The 25,111-nt window shown below is 35.1% G+C and overlaps 1 protein-coding gene across 1 annotated transcript in view; it reads left to right on the top strand.

Annotated features, from left to right (window-relative positions):
* Positions 1-25,111, top strand: part of eIF2A (eukaryotic translation initiation factor 2A) — a 270,564-nt gene that overhangs the window by 106,036 nt on the left and 139,417 nt on the right. Inside the window, exons 8-9 of the mRNA XM_090402822.1 lie at positions 2,413-2,530; positions 17,892-18,002. Coding sequence (XP_090258948.1) covers positions 2,413-2,530; positions 17,892-18,002 — 229 coding nt within the window. The remainder of the gene's footprint in view (positions 1-2,412; positions 2,531-17,891; positions 18,003-25,111) is intronic.

Consider the following 25,111-nt stretch of genomic DNA (forward strand, 5'->3'; position numbering starts at 1 on the left):
AAGACTTCCTCGTCATTCTTTTCCTTGCATTTATTTTTATTGAATTCAAGATATTTTTCATTTTATTCAATTGTGAAGCAGAGAAACATTCAATTGTTTTGCTTCTCTTATAACTTCCTGTATGTGTTTATATAGTTGTCATAACTTGAATAGATCTTAAACAATTATTACATTCATATACTATTACTATATCATCTTCTGTCAGCCATGTCTCACTAATGCTAATAACCTTTGACCAGGATGAACTAACTAATACCAAAGATTCCTCCTGTTTGTTTCCAAATGCTCCTGGCATCGTGTACATGAATAGCCTCACTAACATCATTAATTTTCATACCCAGAAAGCACAATTTTGTTGATCACACCTGTGGTACTAACTTAGGCATATTATATACATTCTTACACTCAACTGCCTCACTGATGTCTGCGTATCCACTCAACAGCTTACCCTCTCCCCATTAAAAGCTCTATTTTCCCTGATTCTGCACATCCACTTTCATTTCATTCAACAACACTTTTTCCTGTCTCTGAATACAAAATCCATTCAGATGCAAACCATCCTTGTATAAGTCCTTTCACCTGTCAAACTCACTCCACACATCCACAAAATCCATGCCACTCCTGTATAACCTACGCATTGAGTCATTTGTTATTATGGTCCTCCTTCTCAGCTCTACTTCATACCATGGCAACAGACTCAGTATCTTAACTCTCTCACGCTTTTCTTTTGTTACTTCCAGTAATTCTTTCATGTCCTCTCTCTCTCACACCATACTTTTCTCCTTTCAAATCTTTCGTTTCAGCCAATATGATCATCTCTTTCAGCTCACCCTTTTGTGCTCTATAATAGCCTCACTAATATTATTAATTTTCACACCCGGAAAACACAATTTTGTTGATCACACCTCTTATGATCGAATCGCCATACAAGACTCACTCCTTGAATTTTCCTTCTCTTGGTCAAGCCTTCATTTTTCTTATCTTGCACTTCTTTCTCTCTGTTATCAGCTGACCCACTTGCCACATTTTTCTGCATTTGTTCCACTTCCCACTAAATCTTGTGTATCACTCCACGTAACCGAGCTCTCTCCCTCATCACAGCCAACTTTTCATTCTTTACATCATACTATTCTTTCAATCAACACTTTTTCTCTCTTTCGCTCTCAATCATGTCGCATTTAATCTCTTTTGATTCTATCTGTTGTTACATCACACACATTTTCAAGTGTATTCTGAGTTCCATCCACTACTTTAATCTCACAACCTGAGACACACTTTTGACCTTCAGTCGTATAGCCTTTTCAGCACACTTTACCACCATTATCACTTTCAGAGCACTTTTTTGTGAGCCAATCTTGGCTGTTTTTTCTTCGGTTCTTCTTTTAAATGGTCCAAATTCTATTTGCCTTCAGTAATGCGTACATTTTGCAGACATTGAACTGCACAAAGTCCCTTTGGCTAAATTCTTTAAACAGTGAAACCTTGGACGTCATTGTTCTGTTTTGCATTGGTGCCATGTTCTACACTACATAACTTACCATGCAAAAGACTAAATTAACAATATTTAAAACATAACTTTTAACTTAAAACTAATTAACTCCACAATACAGTCTAATTCTAATACAATTTTTTTTAACTGATAATGCTAATTTTTTTTTTAAAACTAAACAACTTAGCTTTCAGAGTTCTCCAAACAGTCATACTCAATTATATAGTGGACAATTTTCATTTCCCATTACAAGACCACCGTTTTGCTTACTGAAGCCTGCCATGGATTGAAAAGTAACATATTTGGTCTTTAGAGTAAGATTCCTAGAATATCTAACCCTTAACCTACCCATAGAACTAAATGTATTATAAGCTTATAAGCTTTTGCGAGTTAGTATCATGAAATTAAAAAAGAAAAAATTATTTGTGTCTAAGCCCATATGATGGTTTTTGTTTATTGAATAAGTGATTTTATTAGATCACTCACTTTTTATAAGTAGTATTGCATTTTGAGAAGCATCGATGTATATTTTAACACATCTTGTCCACCATAAACCCAAACTTAAACCTGTTGAGTATTTCTGCTTGTGACGTGTTAGAATAGTCATTGAGAATTCTTTTGAGATGTGAAAACTACCATGGCATTACACACACAGCAATGATTCCGAAAATTGAAGATAAACCATCTCATTTTTAATCTTTAAGTCACAGATGGAAAGTCCTTCTTTATAGCATTTTAACCAAAATGTATAACGAACTGCATAAACATTTGCTAGTAATATGAACTTATGAAGTCTTGGCATGTGCAGTTCCAAATGCTTCATAGAATTCATGGTACATTGTGGATGTGCACTTGGATTCACATACTTGTCAAAAAAAAAAAATAAAATAAAATAATAATAAATAAATGATTTATACTTTCAGGGTCAGCCATCCTTTGTGAGATTATTTGAATATCCCAAGTTTGAAGGCAGTAGTGCCATAATTGCCCAGAAGAGTTTTTTCAAAGCAGATAGAGTAGAATACTATTGGAATAAAATAGGTTAGTATGCATTGTTTTCAACATAGTAAGGATAAATTCCTCTATCGTAACTATTTTATTTTGATACTAATATATGATGTTACTTGTATATAACAGTAATCAAGTTATGTTTGTAAGCCAGACAAAATGTTTTATAGAATCATTATGTGCATTATAATCAGAAACATGTGCATGCACGCGCATGTTTGTGTGTTGCTGTTTGACTTCTCTGTTTTATTGGATGATAATTGACTCTGAGAATTTCCTTCTGTTAAACTCATTTCCAAATTAAGACCTTTTTGCATTTAATGTGCTTTTCTCTCACTTTTGTTTTGATTTACATTCCTACTCCTTCACCTTATGACTGTCAGAGTGGATTTTCATCAGACTATATATATATATATATATATATATTTTAGAAGTTTTTTCACTTGGTTATACTATGAATTAAAGATACCAAGAAATTATACACTTGGTTTAATACTTTATCCAAGTGTAAGCAAACAAAGTTTGTGTCTGAAGTATTTTTTCAGGACTGGGTCAACTCATATAAGGAAGCTAAGACTTCACATCACTTGTCTTAGTATCCCATAATGCAAAGCACATCTCTTTGTGGACATGCACGAGAGTTGTTTGAAAAGTTTGGTACAAAAATAAGTTACACATTTTTTTGGAAAAAATCGCCTTTATTTCTCAATATAGTCTCCATTGAGGTCTACACATTTGGTCCTGCGAGTTTCCAATTTTTTCATCCCATCTAAAAAGTAGGATTTGTCAAATTGTACAAAATAGTCATTGACAGCCTTGATGACATCATTGTTCAAAGAAAATTTTTTCCCACTGAGCCAAATTTTTAATTTTGGGAACAAGAAGTCACACGGGGCAGAGTCCGGAGAATACAGTGGATGTGGAACCAATTCAAACCTCAATTCTTGCAATTCTGCCATTGTGACGGCTGATGTGTGGGACTGTGCATTGTCTTGATGAAAGAGCACTTTTTTGTGAGCCAATCTTGGCTGTTTTTTCTTCAGTTCTTCTTTTAAATGGTCCAACAATGACGCATAATAGATTTCTGTTATTGTCTTAACCTTTTCCAAATAGTCTACCTTGGGAATATGAAAAAACAGTGACTATCACCTTCCCAGCTGACAAAACGGTCTTCACTTTTTTCGGTGCTCTTTCACAGGGAATTGTCCACTGTTTTGACTGCTGCTTGGACTCAGGTGTGTAGTGGTGGATCCAAGTTAAGTCCACAATCATGAATCGACACAAAAAAATCCTGCGAATTGCGATTAAACATCACCTAACACTCCATTGAAATGTCTTTTCGTGTGCGTTTTTGATTGACAGTCAACAATCTGTGCATCCATCGCGCGCACACAGCTTTTTCGTGTGCAATTTTTCGTGCAGGATATTATACACCCATTCAGTTGAGATGTCTACAATCTGAGCAATCTCACACACTTTCACTCGGCGGTCTTTCATAATGATGCCATGGATTTTGTCAGTTATTTCCTTTGTAGTGACCTCAATTGGGCGTCAGGAGCGTGCTTCATCTTTGATGGACTTACGACCATGTTTAAACTCGTTTATCCAAAAATAAATAGTCTTTAATGCTGGTGCAGAGTCCCCATGAACTGCATCTAACTCTGCTTTCATCTGCACGGTTGTCCACTTCTCCAGATAAAAGTGTTTTATTCTGCACAAAACTTGTTTTTCTTCATTTTTATGGAAAATGCGAACACAGTCATTTTAAAGGTTTGCCAAACCAGAACTACGCATCTCACATGGCTAAAATTTTGCCAGGGGTCATGAAAAAGATTATACGTGCCAACACTGGTATGAATGAACGAAATTGTGTCACAGTCTATTGGAAATTTACCAAACTTTTCAAACAACCCTCATATAATGTGGGAAGGGTCACTACCAAAACTTTTATTGAGGTCTCTTCAGTGGGAGCCAGACCCAGAGGTGATTCAAAGGTTGAAGTAATGCAGAAATCATATTTTCATATACAAGTTGCCAAAAGGTGTCACACCTTATTATTAAATTACTCTGGATTAGAGAAAGTTGTTAGAATCACTTGGTTATACTATAAAATATAGACCAAGAAATTATATACTTGGTTTGAGGGGCTTCTGTTCTAGCTGACATCTGATAATAGTTGATGATTATTAGACTATAGCAGGGGTGGGGAACCTTTTTTCTGCCAAGGGCCATTTGGATATTAATAACATCATTTGCAGGCCATACAAAATTATCAACTTAAAAAATTAGCCTTCTATGTTTGATCAAACATTTAATCAACTCTCCTCTAATGTGATGGCTGGAACTGCTTCTCTTTGGTGAGGTGTGTTGTTGGATTCTGAATATATAGAGATTTGAGTAATTAATATTTACTTCAGAATCCAACATGATCTTCCATCACATAAGCTAGACTTGTAATTATTATTTAATGTAAATCACTTGTTTATAAATTAATATTTATGTAACTACCTTTAAGTTCTATTAATAATTAATTAATTAATCAAGGATATATAATAATAGTGAAAAGACTGTATTAAAATATTATTAAGTTTATTTTATTTATTGCTATGTTAATATCATAAGAATTTGTATTCCACATTTTAACTGTGTATTAATTGAAATGTAAATATTCCTTATTTGTTCCTGTATGTAGAGGCATAACGTTGTGCAGTGCCTCAGTTTTATTATATTTTGTTTTGGTTGTCATGGAGACGTATGTAAGATAGCTAGCGCGAGTTTAGAACAACAGAGCGTGGCAGATTGGTATTGAAGGGCTGGAAAGGATTTTAGTAGAAGTAAAGCATGAGAATAATTTCCGCAGGAAGAAGGGATATATAAGCGAAGAACAGAGAAAACGATTGAATTTTCGGGGGGATCAAAGTGAGATAATAGCGAGTAGAGAAATAACAGTGAGTCGGCGAGTCAGTCAAGTAGCTTGCTAAGGTCTACTAGTCAAGGAGCGAGTTAGTTAGTAAGTTGCAGAACAACAAATAAAACATCGGAAGATAGCAAAGTAGCAACTGGATGACTAGCGATAATTTTGTTGGGATTTTGATTCAGGACCGACCTTTCAGGGACACACAGAAACTTGAAGAATAGCATGGAGTAACTAAGAGAATAAGTAGAGGTAGCAAGGTTAAATTTAAACAATAGCTATGCTAAGAGATATAGTGCCTAAAAGATTAATTAAATGCTGGAAGAATAGGCAATTGTGCATAAAAAACTTCAAGTTAAAGAATTACTGCATGTTACCTTAGTTCATAAGTATTAGTAGAATATACTGAATTGGTCAAGTGATGTCAGAGATAGTACAAGCGTTTTGCTCCAAGCAAGAACCTTTAACTATGTGAATTGCAACCATTAATTTATTCAGTTATTACTAAGAGGATTTGTTTTTAATGAGTGCTGTTAATTGTTTAAGATGAATACAGTTATAAAAGGTGTCCGTTTATAAGTAGATGAACAAGGAAATTTACCGGTAAGAATGAACCAACTTGTTTACTCCTAAGCGGAGATGTGTGTTTGTGTGTGTTTGTTCCTAATATATCCCTACATTAACAGTAACTTTTGTGGAGACTAGCTGGAGTGTGGATTTAAGAGTGTATACTTGTAAAGAAGTGTTGCCGCCCTTATATTGTATTTGAAACATAAGTAACTATGAGATATTAATGTAATTGGTTACTAAGGAACTTTGACATTGAACTTTATCAAATAGTTAATTAAATTTTGTGAAAGCTGTATTTCAGACAACAGATTAACCATTGCCTGAAATTATGACTATATTACCAGATGAGCCAAAATGTTTGTAATACCTTATTCAGTGATTTAAACTAAAGTGTATTAAATGTTTGTTTTGTTGATCTAAAGTTGTACTTTGCCTGAATCTCTTTTACTGCACTGTTCATAAAATAATCGAACCAAAGCGGGTGAATTAAATAAGTTAAATAAACTCGGCCTGTATACTTAATAACAACACATAAAAGGGAAATAGTTGAGAGCTGGTTTTATTTTAATTCTTGGACTAATTTAGATATAGAGTGGCGCAGTCAATAAATACAAATTTTCTCTATATTTGGATTAGAAATCAACTAGCAACTTATTTTTTTTTTGTTAAGGAACATCTTAGTGACAAATTGACGGATCCAAAGTATAGGTTAAGACGAAAGTGGATCCAACAGTATGATGTTAGCTGGTATTGATGATGTTGCTACTCTCAATTGCTTTTCCAGGTTTGTGTTGGTCAGTCTGGAGCAGAGTCGACTCTTTGCGATGGTAAGTTTTGAAAAGAACTGCTCACAGCAGTAAGTTGTTCCAAACACAGATGCATATTTCAATGCATATCTCCTCAAAGTGGGAAATTCATCATTGCTTACGTAACGTTTATAGAACTCAAGCAGTGGGAGGTTGTTGTACCTAGCTCATCATGACTTTGCAGTTGAATGATTTCGTGTTGTAGGTTATCAGGCACATCAGTTGGTTCTACATTGAACGGTTTAGCAAAGATGTTCAATTCCATTTGTTTACTTTTCATGGCCTTGAATCTTTCATTAAATGCCTCAATTAGTTTTGCACATTCACCAGCATATTCAAGTGTCATAGAAAGCTTTTGTCCTTCCAGAGTGGGGAAATGCACTGTGTTATTCCTTTCAAGTTGCACTTTGCACAGCCTTAATTTAGCTTCAAATGATTTCAAAGCAGGGAGCTGAGAAGCTGGTTGGGGCCCTGCAGCATGACGTTCAGCTCTGAGAGGTACTTGGTAATGTCCACCATGAAACCTAGATCACACAGCCACTTGCTGTCATTGAGTTCCCTGACAGGTTTCCCTTCATCTCAATGAACTGCTTGTTTTCATCCTACAGTTCGTAAAACCTCATGAGCATGTTCCCACAACTGAGCCACTCCACTTTACAGTGATAAACAAGATCATCGTACTCAGACTCAAGATCATTCAGTAACTCCTTAAACTGGCAGCTGATTAATCCCCTGCTTTTGACAAAATTTATGCATGATACTACTGTTACATCACATTGTTGATCTGCAATGACCATGCACAGAGATTTCCTTGGTGTGTGATGCAGTGGCATATAATTAAATCACTTGAATCAAGACTGAGACGATTCAGTTCTTTCTTGACAAATGCAATTAACCCTTTTTAACTCCAACAATGGCTGGAGCTCCATCTGTAATAAGGCCACTTAACTTTTCAAATGTTAGCTCAAGTTTTTACATTGATAAAACAAGTCCTCACCTCTTGTAGTGCCATGCATGGCTTCCAGTGGTGGCAGTTCCTCTCATGTGTCAAACTCTGCAGTTATCCCACGAACGAAAATGGTCAGTTGAGCAGTATTTGTTATGTCCGTTGTCTCGTCACAAGCCAGAGAGAAAAATTGGAAATCTCCTGCAGAATCCTTCAATGTATTTTCAATATCTTGTGCTAAGGCAGTAATCTGATCTGAGATGGTTCTCTGAGACAAACTAACATTCTGAAACAATTTTACTTTGTCTCGTGCTAACAACTCTGCAACACTATGCACTCTTTCACAAACTCTCCCTCTACATGAGGCCTCAGCTTCTTTGTGATTAGCTCGCTCACTACATAACTCATCTGAATAACATTGTCTCTGTCACAACAAGGCCTAGTGAAAGCAGCTTGTCGTGATTCCAAACTCCGCTGAATAGCATTGCTTTTATCGAGACGCATTTGGCCTCCCTATTCATTGAGTTTAACATGTTTTGAGCTGTAATGACGCTCCAGATTGGCTCTTTTCATTACTGCTAACGTATCGCCACAAACTAGGCACACAGGTTTGCTTTTGACTTCAACAACAAAATAATAATTTTGTCCATTTCTCTTGGAAAGATCAACTTTTCTTTTCTTTATAGTTGTCATTTGTAGGATGTCACACCACTTAAGTTTTAATAACTATCCAGTGTGTGTGTGTGTGTGTGTGTGTGTGTGTGTGTGTCGCCAACGATGCAAATATTTTGCTTTGATCGCTGTTCTAATCCTGCATCTTGGATTTGAAACATATCTAATGTTCGTACCATTGACTCTCGAGGTCTTATGTGTCTGTCCCCTCGTGTACTCATGTATCCTGTCTATCCTGTAATGGACGTTCCTTGCTTGTCCCTCAAAATTAAGTCATTATTATGATTCACTTAATATAAATTTATGTTGCTATGAAAAAAGCTCCTAGATTTATTGAATTTCAAGCCTGCCTGCAGTTGCCTTAACAGGACCAGACCAAATGATTTCGCAGCCTTATACGGCCCATGGGCCAGACTTTCCCCATCCCTGGACTATAGTAATGCAGCTCCAGTACATTTGTCTCCATTGCACAAATCATAGAACTTAGTAGCATCATCAAATCAGAAGTATTCCAAAACACTATCTGTAAACATTAAATGAAGTCACCCAGCATTATTGAAATTTCGGACTACCTGGTTTTGTATCTCTTATAAAAGAACATATTAAAAAAAAAAAAAACTAATTTTAGTAAATTTTAATTAAATTATAACAAAGTGGCAGTTATTAAAAGTTAGTTTATTTGAAAAATCAATAATTTTATTGCTCTAAAATTCATTCATATCACAAATACTATCAACACAGCCTAAAAAATATTGTTTTTATAATGTATTATTATTAACTTACATCTTAGTAATGCTCATCACGTCATGTAGAATGAAGAACTGCTAAATCATAAACATGTAACTGTGGTATATATATATATTTTTTTTTTTTTAGAATAAATGTCATGTCTTAATATAAGTTAATTTACATTTTCACTGTAAAAATGTAAATCCACTGTTTAAAACAAAACTTTTCTTGCTTTCATATTTGCAAAATCACAAATAAGACCAGTGTAGTTTAATTTCTGACCAATTTCATGTTCAATTGAAATCATGGCAAGACCTTTCTATCAAGTTTCGGCCAAAGTAGAATGTAAATAAGTTTTAATAAGCTTTAGTTTTTGAAAGACTACTCGCTGCTTGCAAATGTTACCGGTAATGACAGTAATATTCTTAAGGCTACTGCATCATTAGGAGCAAAGCTATTTTCAATTATATAACATAGCACTTCAGTTGGTGGTGTATTTTCTGGTACTAAGTGAGAAACTACTCTTAATTCATCAAATAGCTCAATGGCATCAATGCCTATTTTCTTGATGCATTAGAATACTTCCTAGATTTTCACATTTGTTTAAAAGCTCATTTGTCACCTCAGATTTCAATTTAGGGATATTATATAAAAATGTGAACTGTGGTATTCCAGTTTCCCAAATCTTTCATCGATTTGGGCAATTGGAATACAACAGTTCACATTTTTCATACATCAACAATAAGAAAGAAATACTCAATTTTAAATTTAGTTTTGGGATCAGAAATAAACTCATCTTTTGCTTCATAATCCTGCTGTTTTTTCTGCCGGCGCACTCGAGTACCTTACAAATGTTGGTTGTTTCAAATTAGGATCAGCTTCAACTTTTTCAGCTAATGTTGTAGCATCTACAAGAAAATTTTGAAATGATTCCTCATTTCTTATATTCTCAAAGCTTTGAAGAACATTCTTAAAGTAGATATGTTAGCAGACAATTCTATTTTTATGCTTTGCAATAATTTACTAACAACATTAATTTCATTTAAAACATGGGTGTCATATAACCAAACAACATAAAAATTTAAAATCTCTGAGCTTAAGAGCAAGAGTTTCAGCTTCCTGAAATTGCTATTGACTTGTCATCAGCAATTTCTTTCAAAGCATCATAAAATTCCTCAATATAATATCTTAAAGGACAATAGGCTTCAATTATAGATTCCCAGCAGGTAGTACTTAATGATTTGGAAGTTAGTCGTAATATTTTTAAAAAAATTCTAAAACAATGTTGATGTGAGAAAAACACAGAATTTCTGAACTGTTTCAAAGAATGAAATCCCTTCACTAGATGACATAGCAGCATCATTGACAACTAACTTCAGAGAATGAGAAAAGCAAGGTATAAAAAAAAATTTCTAGAGTTCAAATTCCTAATGCGTTGGTGAACTCCTGAATGTTTTCCATTTCGTGTTTGATCCATTGTCGTAACCCTAGCCATGCATGTTTGCGATAGGAATATTCATATCTGACAACTTTTTAAGTATACATTTAGTTAAAACTGAGCCTGTAGTGGCTTCTATAGGAATGAAACCAACAAAGTGCTCATGGATATTTGATATCACCTGGATCCATATTAACAAATCTTACAATTAGTGTTAATTGTTCAATACGACTTACGTCGGGAGTACAGTCTGTAACTATGCGGTAATATTTAGCATTCTGTGCCATAGAAATTATTTTCCTTTTTATGGCTCCATAGAGAAGATAAATCAATTCATTTTGAATGTTTTTCCCAAGATAATGTTGGGCCGATCCATGAGATACTCTTAATAAATGTTCAGACATAGCATTATCGAATCTCACAGTTAATTCAACAAGCTTCAAAAAATTGCCGTTATTATGAACATACAATTTATCAGATGTTTCCTGAAAGGGCAAACATTGTTGAGCTAAAAATTGTACAATGGCAATTAGGCATTTTGTTATGCTCTTCCAGTGCCGAGTCTCTGCATTTAACAATTTTTGTTACGTTGAATCAATCATCTGTTCTAATTTAAGCCTAGATGACAACACAGTCAACTATGGGCCTCCAAGTGGTTTTTTGTGTTCATTAAGATAGATAGATATAAATGCCCTCAATCGTTATATCTGTTAGCAGTGAGTGAAATTTTATTATGAAAAACAACTTGCAGTGTTGTAAACAAAATACAGAATCTTTTTTCTTTAGAATACACTAATCATGATAGATTAATATATTCTCCATTGCTTAATTCCCTGGTGCAATGATCTAATGAAAATTTCTGACCATTAGAGCTGCACGGAAAAACGAAATCACTTTTTGATCTCGCCGGCAGACCTTTCATTACGATTTCCAGTCTTTCAGCATCACTTAAAGACTTGTTCATTTCAAGTTCATCACTTAATTTTTTTTTGAAGAAAGTAGATGTTAAATCAGTTTCGTTTTTGCCCTCATTATTACTAATATCAACATTACTGGAATCACAATTAGAAGTACTTGCCATGAACTCAGAATTTTTTGTTTCGGTCCTTTTGCTTATTTTCTCTTGTACTACATTAGCTGTTAGCTGTTTCAGTTTTTAGATATTTATGCAAAGCCCCACTTTGTTTCTGAATATCGCGTTCTTTTTTCCAATTTTTGTTTGCGGTATTCTGCGCCTGATAGTTTTTTTCTTTTATCAGACATATTGGAATGTTAAAATTATTTTAAAAGCCAAATCCTAATATCAAAAAAAAAATATTATTAACAATCACTACACAACTGTATTTATGTATTTTGCTACTATTTCTTTAATTGGTTTGCTTTTAACCACTTATCTCATTATGATCGTTTGGTCTCATTGGTCAAATGAGATTTACTAACTCATAGCAACAGTGAAATCGGAAATAAATGCAAGATAGGTGTTCTGATATTGTCACATCTTTTAATATTAACATTGACAGTGCAGTATTAAATGCAACATAATACTACATTATTTTAAATGATTATGATATTTTAAAAAATATACAGTACAATACAGTTTTATTATGTAAAAATTTAACAGAACATACTGAAGTCTGGTTTCAACAGAGAATAAATAAATTACTTTTTTATGATTTTTCGTATAGTTTAGGCCAATTTTTCTGCCTCGTGCAAATGCACCATCGATAGAGCCGGCCTTGCATGACTGATAAGCAGTTGAATCTTAGAATAGTCACTACAGGTTTTTATTTGTGAACTTACCAATTTAATGTTTATGTAGGTTGTAGAACCTATAGCAAATTAAGCTCAAGTGCAATTAAGAGAGAAGGAATTGTATTGATCTTTTTGAAGAGTTGCAAATTGCAGTCTATAGGATCATAGAGAAGGCTGTTTCCAGAGAACAGAAGTAGATGGAATGGAAGATCAGTGGGAATTGCAGGTTCACTGAGTTAACAGTTCAACTGTAAATGTTATGTTTGACTGCTGTTATTCAGAAATTGGAGAAGAAAATGATGGATGCCAGTTACACTGAACAGTGTCATGATGTCTATTGAAAAGATGCGATGCAGAAACAGACTGAGACTTTGACTTGACTAAGTCAGTTAGATAGGGATCATCAATTAGCCAATCTGCTCTCTTCAAGGATTTTGATGCTGACTAATAGAGGGTTCAGCAGGTTTTTTTTTTTTTTTGAGGATGAGAAATTGCATCTAGTGATGTGTTTGTATCAGGAAAGGCTAGAGAAATTTGTCTGTCCAAAAAGAGATCTGGTCTTGATAATTGAGCTGAGTGTTTTCAAAAGGTAAGGGAAGCAGAACTAAGGTGTTTTTTGTTTGTTTGCTTTTTATTAGAAAAAATATAATCATCTTGGGAGCATTGAAGGTGATTAGGTTATCATCACTACAATGAAAAATGGTATGAAAATTAGTGCTTAGAGCACTGGTTGTAGACTTTGAAGATTGGTATTAGTATTGCAGGATTTGTCATATAAGTAGGAGTAGAGAGAGAGAGAGTGGGTATGACATAAGCAAGAGACAGTCATTCGTGTATATAAGAAAGAGGGTGGATGGGTATTATAACAGAGTCCTGAGAACACCTACATCAGTAGAGAAATCTGAAGAGAACACCTATCATCACAGCACTGGATATTCCAAGAGAAAACTGGCAACGCACAAAGAATAGAAGGCAAACCATAAGATGGTATTTTACTGAGAAGCCTTCTATGCTAGACCCTATCAGATGCCTTGAGAATGTTAGATGCAACAGTGGGTTTCTACAAACCTTTCTATGACACATGGACATGGTGATGTAGGCAAAATCTGATGTAGATCCTGAATGGATGGTGGAATCCTTTATGATGTCACTGATTAGTTTTCCAGGGGATGAAGTTGGCTATTGATTACTTTCTCCACTACTTTACGGAGTGCACCAAAGTGAGAGCAGCAGTAGGTCAATAGTTTGATGGCCAACATTACTTATTGGCTGATATCTCTGTGGGATGGATACCAACTAAGTGCAATAAGATGTAGAGATAAAGGATCCTAAATCATAACACTTGTATTATTGTCAATAATTAAAAACAGACAGTCATTCGTATATATAAGAAAGAGGGTGGATGGGTATTATAACAGAGCCCTGAGAACACCTACATCAGTAGAGAAATCTGAAGAGAACACCTATCATCACAGCACTGGATATTCCAAGAGAAAACTGGCAACTCACAAAGAATAGAAATCAAACCATAAGATTTTATGGTTTGCCTTCTTCCTCCCCAAACTCTGGATTAAAAACCAGAGTTTGGGGAGGAAGACCTTTCGCCATACCAGAGATGAACTAATTTGGAAACGAGTCAAAGAAAAGTTTAGAAAAAAATTCTATCATCATCATCATCATCAAATTCCTGCCATGTACCCTCAAGGGGTGTACAGGATATGATAGTACTACATGAAAAAAAATTACATCATTATTAATTTCCTATCTACAATTTTCCTCCAAATCAGTCTGTTACTTGTCAACACTCCAATATTATCAGATCTTATATTTCTATCGTCTAAAGCACTTTGTACCGTATCAATCCACCTATATCTTGGTCTTCCTCTCGGTCGTTTTCCTGCCAACCTGGCAGAGAACACTTGTTTTGCTAATCTTTCCTTGCCCATTCTGTTTAGGTGACCATACCACCTGAGATTAGCTCTGCTAACGCATTTCTGGATGCTGACAATGTCAAGTTCTTTCCTAATATCCTCATTTTTAATATGATACTGCCATTGATGTCATCTGTTCACGCCTATAATCTTTCTCAGGACTCTCATATCTGAAGTCTCTAGTCTTTGGTCAAGTGTTTTACTTCTGACCCAGCTCTCAGATCCATAAGTTAAAACTGGTTTGAACACTGTCTTGTATACAGCTAATTTAGTGTTCCGACTAATTTCTCTCTTATTCCATATGAATTTATTCAATTGATTTCCCACCATACCAGCTTTGCTGATTCTGTTGTCTATTTCTATATTTAATTTACCATCTTCAGTAAAAATCGTGCCTAAATAGCTGAAATGTTTTACTTGTTCCACAGGTTCTCCATTCACAACACAGTTGACATTTTCAATGATTCTGCCTATTTTCATTGTCTTTGTCTTTTTATTGCTGACCTTCATACCATATCTATTACAAGAGCTATTCAATTTAGTCAGAGAATCTTGCAGACTTGTAGCAGATTTATTTAGAAGTATAACATCATCCGCATAAAGCAAAGAGCTGACATTAACATCTCCAATTTTGATATCATGTTTAATACCACTTTCCTTCATAATGTGATCCATATAGATAATGAATAACAGAGGGGATAATGTACATCCTTGTCTCACACCAGATTTAACATTAAACCATCTTCCTGTACTTCCTTCAATTCTAACTGCTGACTTACAACTCAAATAAAGACTAAGTATTGCTTGATATAATGCCCCATTGACACCATATAACTGCAGCGTATTGAATAGCTTCTCTCTTGGCACCTTGTCATATGCCTTTTCCAGATCGACAAAACTTAAATACAGATCTTTGTTATATTCCCATGCTTTCAAGACTATTTGTCGTAAAGTGAAGATCTGATCCTGGCAGCCTCTATTTGGCCTGAATCCAGCTTGTTCTTCACCAAGCTTTTCTTCCACAATTCTTCTCGACCATTTCTCAAGTATACTTGCATAGATCTTGCCAGGAACACTCAGTAGGGAAATACCTCTGTAATTCTCACATGCAGTTTTATTTCCCTTTTTATATATGGGTACTATGAGAGCTCTACTCCAATCATCAGGAATTCGTCCCTCTGTCCAGGCTTTCTGAACTATGCAGCGCAGCCACTGTAAGACTCTTATACCACCATACTTCAGCATTTCTGGTCGAATATCATCTACTCCTGCTGCCTTTCCACATTTCAACCCTATGATTGCTTTTTCTACTTCAAGTATGGATATGTATTCCTGACTGCATGCCTGGTCAGTGTGTTTTACCACTGTGCTGTCATCACTGCTTGTTTCATTTAGCAGTTTTTCAAAGTAATTACTCCATACTTCAAGGATATCTTTTTCTCCCGTTTTCATGTCACCTTTATCATCTCTAATTCCTTTTATAGCACTCTTTCCTCCATTCTTAAGCTTCTTCAACAACCTCCAGAATATTTTGCCACCTATTTGATATTTATTTTCTATATTCTTGCCAAAGTCCTCCCAACTAGAAAAAAATTCTAGTTGGCTACTATAATTGAACTTAGAATAGGCTTTCTTTGGTGGGGGGGGAGGGTAATGCTGTGGATTCAAGGGCTATTTCCACTGAGCTGCATGGTCACCTTGCATCATGAAATACTATAGAAGCTAAAGTGGCTTACTCTTCTGTTTTATGTACAGTACTTTGATTATATGTTTTTTTTGATACTTTAGGCCTACTTTAGAAATAAATTTGACCTACCATATTTACTCAAATATAACTTGCCCTTGTGTATACCTCGCACCCCTGATTTTACTTTATGAAAAAATAAATTAAAAAGATGTTGGAAGTTTTTTTTCCACTTGGTTAGACTATAATAAATTTAGTTTAATCCTTTATTCAAGTGTAAGTAAACAAAGTTTGCGCCTGAAGTATCTTTAGGACTGAGGCAACTTGTGGTAAAAGTGGACCAAGCTCTCATCACTCCTTGTCTTCGTATCTCCCATAATGTAAAGCACATCTCCTTGCAGACATGTATGATGCTATGCATTAAGGGAAGGTCAAAATCAGACCAGTTTTGACCTTTATTGAGGTCTCAGTCCTGAAGATACTTCAGGTGCAAAATTTGTTTGCTTACACTTAGATAAAGGATTAAATTAAATTTATTATAGTCTAACCAAGTGGAGAGAAAAAAAAACTTCCAACATATTTCTCTAAATCCAGAGTAATTTAATAATAAGGTGAGACACCTTTTGGCAACTCATATAGATGAATATGACTTCTACATTGCTTCCACCTTGTTATCACTACCTCTGGGTCTGGCTCCCATTGACGAGACCTCAAAGGTCAAAGCCAGTCTGGGTAGTGGCCCTTCCCTTAATGCATAGCATTATACATGTCTGCAAGGAGATGTGCTTTGCATTATGGGAGATACGAAGACAAGGAGTGCTGAGTGCTTGGTCCACCTTTACCAAGAGTTGCCTCAGTTCTGAAGATACTTCAGGTGCAAACTTTGTTTGCTTACACTTGAATAAAGGATTAAACTAAATTTATTATAGTCTAACCAAGTGAAAAAACCAACATCTTTCTCTAAATCCAGAGTAATTTAATAAGGTGAGACACCTTTTGGCAACTCGTATAGGTAAATATGACTTCTACATTACTTCCACCTTGGTTTCACCACCTCTGGGGTCTGGCTCCCAGGATTAAAGGATTAAACTAAATTTATTATAGAAATTAAAAAGTTTCGCATATAGTTTGCACACGAAAAAAGTTTAGAACTTTAAGAAATAGATACTGACTGTTCTTATGGCAGTTTCAGATATTTTGGAATCCGGTTGAACAGAATCAGCATTTCAACTCAGCAATCGTCGCCTTGCCTCTGTCGTTGGGTCGCACAATCTTTTGTTAATATTGCACCAATGATATGCATAGAAATGAAAGCAACCAGTAGAGGAAATGTGGAAATGAGGGTATTGACTTCTTGATCTTGGATTGCATGTGGGTGGATTAATATTAAGAGACCATCATTAGAACTGTTGTGCAACTGGATTTTGTGAGCTTGGGACATGATTGAGCCAAAAATAATTTAATTACAGAAGCATTGTTGCTAAAAGATTCAAATATTGGCATGATGAAGGTGAGTGGCTGATCACCTAAATAACGTTGATAATTAAAATTTAAATATATTCATTTTATAAATAATGTGAGCAATTAAAATTATAATGAATACTGAGGAATTAATTATAAACGTCAATTTAGTTTTTTCTGAAAAACTTTAGTTTCCGAAAATCCCCACATATCTCTCACCATGATTTTTTAACTTATATTTTGGAGAAAAAAGTGCAAGTTATATTAGAGTAAATACGGTACTAGTTTTGCAAGCCAAGTTTATTATCCGTTTTTTTAAAAAATTGAAAATTACTTTCTTTTTTTAAGTAAGAAAATCAATAGTAAAAATTGGAACTTGATATGCACTAATAAATTTTTTTCATTTATATAGTTAAATTTTGCCATTATTGGAAGAATACTTACAACAGTGCACATTAGTCTAATAGCTTTGTTCTCAAAATTTTTTTAAGGCACAGCCCTTTTATTGTTGGCAGTGTCTGATACAAGTGGATCATCATATTATGGTGAACAGATTTTGCATTATTTGTCTGTTAAAGGAGATACAGCTAAAGTCATTCTAGGTAAGTTGTTTCTTTAAGGTTTCCTTCAGTGACTGTTTGTGTAACAAGACTTAGTTGTTGACTATTATTTATGTTGTTGTCATTAATACTATATACACCAACAAAATTAACTATTCCTCTAGATTAAGACAACAGGTTTGGATGATAGAGGTACTTGCCACAAAACATGTGTTGCTACAATCAAATAACGTGAAAACAATACAAATTGTATTGGAAAAAGATAGAACTAATTGATTGTAGCAGCCACCTGCTGGGAACTACAGATATCAGTATACCCCAATGCCCAGATATCAGTATACCCGTCTTTTCACAATTCCTGCAACATGAAGGTTATAGAGAGGCAATTACAAATGGTGTCAGGTTTTTTATCACAGAAGACTATTTGTGTTCACTTTTGCCACAAATGTAATCTTGAACCTGACTCAGAATTAAGACTGGGACCAATAATAATCCCTGTTACAACAGAAACAAAGGTCTTAGGATTTACATTGTGACTAAAATTGGAACATAAAAATTCCTTCCCTCATATGCCATTTGCTGGATAAGTGCCAGAGAGCAGTGAATATTCCTTTACACATTGTCTTCCACCTCTTGGGGTGAAGACAGATGTTCCTTCCTTCCTGTCTCTACCAAGCACTTATCTGACTGATGCAGTATGGATCCATAGTGACAATTTCTTTCTGTGAGAGAAAGGGTGTTGCCGGTAGTTGTAGGTAAAGGCAGTAAAAATCTTATCCAGGCAGTAAAAATTGACTGGAGCATTTCAGACATTACCTGTTCATCAAAACATATGAACTATCACTCATTTTGACAATTGTCTTCATATCAACCCAAAATAAAATCCTTTTCAGATCATCCCATCTCGACAAGCATCTTATGCCCACATTGGGAAACCTTACAGGGTACACAGCAGACTGCCATGTGCAGAATATGGAGCTCTAGCCATTGCTGTATACAATATTGCATGAGTGCCTCTAAACACACTACTATCCATCACAGTGCAGTTTCTTTTTCTGCAAGGTATGAAAATACCCCCCCCCCCCCATCTACCAGAAGCAGTTCTTTCAAACTCACAGAACAAAATACTCTGATTTTTCTGCTGTTCAACACTTATAATTCAGTGTTGTCTTCACAGACAACATATCAAACTTCCTACAACATCTCTAATTGTATCCCACTGAAAGATAGTAGTTATATTGCCAAGGTGCATGTAGAGCTGACATTACATAAAATAAAGTGAAATGATGCCAAAGGTGCATTATTTCCACTGACTTTTTTTTTAAATTCTTTACAAGCTTTGAAACATTTGGTATACCATTTTAGGATCCTAGATGATATACCAGACTATAATATAATGGTATATCTTTGTTTTGACATTTGCATATTTTTAATTCCACGCCACATTGAGAGGGGGTGCTTAAAGGTCAAAGCTATATAACTGAGAGGAGATCTCCACATAGTCTTTAAAGGGATGCAGAGAACTGACCAGAGCTTCTAACCTAATGTCCAATCCCCACCTTCTCGTGGTGCACCCTTTTAGGTATCTACATGGATACTGAACAGCGAGGATAGGCTAGCAATTTGGGATTTAGCTGACCAAATTGTATTCTTATTGGCTTAAACCCACATTTCAAATGATGGTACAGCATGACAGAATTTCATGCTGGCTGAGGCATTGCCCGGTTAAACAAGGTCCCCCCCCCCCCATTGTTTTCACCAGGGTATACAGCGAAAAGTCAGCTACTGGAACAAATCCTAAAACTCACCCCAACTCAACATCACCAGAGTTCAAGATCGGTACTGTCAACATAAGAAGCCTAAATGGCAAAGAAATGGAGTTAGTTGAGGAATTGGATAAGTACCAGATCGATGCTGTTGGCACTCTCCCTCGATGAGTCTTTGGACTTTCTGGAGGTGTCTAATAATAATAAATAATTTCTTCATTTCTTTTGTGATCAAATAGGGTATTATTTCCACTGACTTTTTTTTAAAATTCTTTACAAGCTTTGAAACATTTGGTATACCATTTTAGGATCCTAGATGATATACCAGACTATAATATAATGGTATATCTTTGTTTTGACAAAATACTTTGCAGTTTTTCTCAGGAATAAATTAACATTCCCAGAGCTAATCTCAGGTGGTATGGTCACTTAATCAGAATGGGAGAAGAAAGTTAAGCAAAACAAGTGCTATGATGCAGGAGAAGACCAAAGGAAGGCCAAGATTTGGGTGGATTGATTCAGTAAGAAGAGCCTTAAAAAACTGAAATATAAGATTTCACAGATATAGATTAATTTGGAGGAAAATCGTGGCTAGGAAGTTAGTAATGATGTAAACTTTTCATGTAATACTGTTATAATATCCTATACATCTAATCAGGGTACCTATCAGAAATTTGAGGAAGAACCAGGCTTTCTGATTTATGCAGTGTCAAACTGTTAAGGCTCCTGATATGAGCATTTCTTGTCAAATATCACCACTCCAGCTGCCTTTTCATATTTCAGGCATGTTTTTTTATGGCATTTCTACCATTACTTGGTCAATTCTTGTTTCATTTAGTAAAATTTCAAAGAAATTGCTCCATTCATGTTTTTGTCTTCAGTTTTCATGTCAACTTTAATTCCTTATACAGTCCTCTTTCCTCCAGTTCTAAACTTTTTCCATAGTTTTCAAAACATTTTGCCCTCCTTTCTGATATTGATCTTACCATTTATATTATTATCAAAGTCTTGCCATTTTGTATTTGTACTTTTATTCCTTACTTTATCTTTTTATTTTTCTCTGTATTCTATCAGAGCTCATGCTGACATAATTGTTACACTTTCTTCATTTCCATGACTGCTTCTTTAATTTCCTGAGTCCATCATGAAGTTCTGATTTTTCTATCATTGCATTCAACATTATCACATGCCTCTGTCACTAATCAGTTTTCTTCAGAGTTTGTTGTATTGATTGTTTTGAAACTTTTGTCTATATTTGTATGTTTGAGTCTGTATTTCATCTCTGAAAGCTACTTCAGTTTGATTCTTCTTAAACTTTTTACACATTTATCTTTTTTAATATGATATTCATTTTTATCAAAACTAAATGGTGATCACTTCCTATTTCAAATCCCCTTTATGTTCTTGTGTCCTGAAGCAGTGTGAAGATGTCCCTATCAACAATAACATAGTCAGTGAGACTACTCTGATTTCTTGTCTTCTGTCCATGTGAATTTTTGCACATCTTTATGGTAGAACACTGTGTTAGTAATGATTAGTTCTGTTCTGAACAGGAATCCAGTGGAGCTTGTTAGCTTTGTTCTCTATATATTTTCCCATTATGTTCTTGTGTCCTGAAGCAGTGTGAAAATGTCCCTATCAACAATAACATAGTCAGTGAGACTACTCTGATTTCTTGTCTTCTGTCCATGTGCATTTTTGCACATCTTTATGTTAGAACACTGTGTTAGTAATGATTAGTTCATTTTGACTGAATCATTTTGACATATTCGGTATTCATTTTCTACTAGGCTGTTTAGATCTCCAAAAAAACCAAATTTTTCTTTGTCAGCTGCCTTTTCTAATGACCTAGAAACATACACACAAGTCTGATTTTCTAATTCCCCAGTTTGATATTTGCTCATGGTTTGATGTTTGATATTTCTTCATTCAAGATTATCCTTCTTGGGTTTGGTTTGATGTTGAATACTGTAACTGCTCCTCTCGTTTCTAATTTCTAGTTGAATAACATCTTATAGTTAAGAAGAATCTACCATTTTTGTGTTTGTTTTTGTAACACCGACTATGTTGACATGTTATACTTCTCTAATTTTTCTGGGAAGTCTACTTTTGGTCCATCAGTATCTCTTAAATTGATAGTGCCTATCTTCAGTTCAGTTGATGATAATAAGTTTGTTCCAGTAGCTTTCACTTGTCCTTTTTGCCTTATGAAAACAGCAAGGTTCTTGTTTATATGTGTGATGCCTCAGCAGGCAGGACATTTCATCTTGTTATACCATCATTATCTTTTGGTTTGAAGCAATACAGAATACAGTTCATTCAGCTAAATTCCAAATTGCCAACCTACCTTTATTCGTTCATTATCCAGGTAGAAAACTACTAATGAGATACACACTAAAAGGTGAGAAATGGACATGAGGTCAGAAATATCAGAAATCTTCATTCCTTAAAAGGCAGTGCAGAAGTCTCCCACTTATCTAGATTTGATATTGTAAGTGATTCTGATTACCCTTTTAACGTATGTCCATGTGTGAGTATTTGATTTGCTCTGTTACTTATTTTAATGAATATTTACTGATTTTAGTAATTTACCTGAGTCTTATACCCTCATACAAATTTTATGCAGTGTGAGAGTCTTATACCATCATCATCATCAAATTCCTGCGATGTACCCTCAAGGGGGTGTACAGGATATGACAGTACTACATGAAAAAATTACATCATTACTAACTTCCTATCTACAATTTTCCTCCAAATCAGTCTGTTACTTGTCAAGACTCCAACATTATCAGATCTTATATTTCTATCGTCTAAGGCACTTTGTACCGTATCAATCCACCTATATCTTGGTCTTCCTCTGGGTCGTTTTCCTGCCAACCTGGCAGAGAACACTTGTTTTGCTAATCTTTCCTCTCCCATTCTATTTAAGTGACCATACCATCTGAGATTAGCTCTGCTAACGCATTCCTGGATGCTGACAATGTCAAGTTCTTTCCTAATATCCTCATTTTTAATATGATATTGCCATTGATGCCATCTGTTCACGCCTCTAATCTTTCTCAGGACTCTCATATCTGCGGTCTCTAGTCTTTGGTCAAGTGTTTTATTTCTGACCCAGCTCTCAGATGCATAAGTTAAAACTGGTTTGAACACTGTCTTGTATACAGCTAATTTAGTGTTCCCACTAATTTCTCTCTTATTCCATATGAATTTATTCAATTGACTTCCCACGATACCAGCTTTGCTGATTCTGTTGTCTATTTCTATATTTAGTTTACCATCTTCAGTAAAAATTGTGCCTAAGTAGCTGAAATGTTTTACTTGTTCCACAGGTTCTCTATTCACAACACAGTTGACATTTTCAATGATTCTGCCTATTTTCATTGTCTTTGTCTTTTTATTGCTGACCTTCATACCATATCTATTACAACAGCTATTCAATTTAGTCAGAGAATCTTGCAGACTTGTAGCGGATTTATTTAGAAGTATAACATCATCCGCATAAAGCAAAGAGCTGACATTAACATCTCCAATTTTGATGTCAGGTTTAATACCATATTCCTTCATAATGTGATCCATATAGATAATGAATAGCAGAGGGGATAATGTACATCCTTGTCTCACACCAGATTTAACATTAAACCATCTTCCTGTACTTCCTTCAATTCTAACTGCTGACTCACAACTCAAATAAAGACTAAGTATTGCTTGATATAATGCCCCATTGACACCATATAACTTGCAGCGTATCGAATAGCTTCTCTCTTGGCACCTTGTCATATGCCTTTTCCAAATCGACAAAACTTAAATACAGATCTTTGTTATATTCCCATGCTTTCTCGACTATTTGTCGTAAAGTGAAGATCTGATCCTGACAGCCTCTGTTTGGCCTGAATCCAGCTTGTTCTTCACCAAGCTTTTCTTCCACAATTCTTCTCAACTGTTTCTCAAGTATACTTGCATAGATCTTACCAGGAACACTCAGTAGCGAAATACCTCTGTAATTCTCACATTCAGTTTTATTTCTCTTTTTTATATATGGGTACTATGAGAGCTCTACTCCAATCATCGGGAATTCGTCCCTCTGTCCCGGCTTTCTGAACTATGCAGTGCAGCCACTGTAAGACTCTTATACCACCATACTTCAGCATTTCTGGTCGAATATCATCTATTCCTGCTGTCTTTCCACATTTCAAGCCTTTGATGGCTTTTTCGACTTCAAGTATGGATATGTATTCCTGACTGCGTGCCTGGTTAGTGTTTTTTATCACTGTGCTGTCATCACTGCTTGTTCCATTTAGCAGTTTTTCAATCTAATTACTCCATACTTCAAGGATATCTTTTTCTCCTGTTTTCATTTCACCTTTATCATCTCTAATTCCTTTTATAGCACTCTTTCCTCCATTCCTAAGCTTCTTCAACAACCTCCAGAATATTTTGCCACCTTCTTGATATTTATTTTCTATGTTCTTGCCAAAGTCCTCCCATGACTTTTGTTTAGCTAGTTTTACACACTGTTTAGCTTTCTTGCATTTGTCTCTGTATTCTGTAAGAGTAAAAGCTGACTTATTTGCCAGGAACTTTTGATATGCTTTCTTCTTTTCCTTCACTGCCTCTTTAACTTCCTGTGTCCACCAGGGAGTTTTGATTTTTTTATCCTTGCACACAACCTCACCACATGCCTCTCTGGCAGAATCAATCAATGTTTCCTTCAGAGTTTGCCACTGAATCTCCAAGGTTTGATTCCTGTTCTCAAACTCTTTCATTTTCTTTTCAATAATATTTCTGTATTTTAGTCTACAGTTCACATCTGAGAGCTGCTCAACTTTTATTCGCTTTAAAACTTTCTTACATGTTATTCTTTTCAATATGAAATTCAATTTTATCCTTCTCAAGACTAAATAGTGATCACTTCCAATTTCAAATCCTCTGTACACTCTAGTGTCCTGCACCAGGGAGAAAACATCACTATCAACAATAACATGGTCAATGAGATTTTTCTTATTCCTAGCCTCTTCTCTCGATGTGAATTTATGCACATTTTTATGTTTGGACATGGTGTTAGTAATAACCAGTCCATGTCCTGAGCAGAAATCCAACAGATATTTGCCATTATTATTAGCTTTGCTCTTTTCTCCAAATTTTCCCAAAATATTTTTGAATGTCTCACAATCATTTCCTACTCTACTATTTAGATCATCAACAAGGACCAACTTTTCCTTTTTCATTGTGTTAGTTGCTTTTTCTAAAGCCTCAAAAAATTCCTCCACTTCTACCTTAGTAGAACCTTCTGTGGGACCATAGGCACAAATAAGTCTCATTGTCCAGTTCCCCATTCTCCTAATTTTTAAATTTTTACATGAAATCAATTTATGTACAAAGATT

Source organism: Typopeltis vanoorti, chromosome 13, assembly GCF_054136105.1.
Source record: "Typopeltis vanoorti isolate ZY-2024b chromosome 13, IOZ_Tvanoo_1.0, whole genome shotgun sequence".
NCBI classification, from domain to species: domain Eukaryota; kingdom Metazoa; phylum Arthropoda; class Arachnida; order Uropygi; family Thelyphonidae; genus Typopeltis; species Typopeltis vanoorti.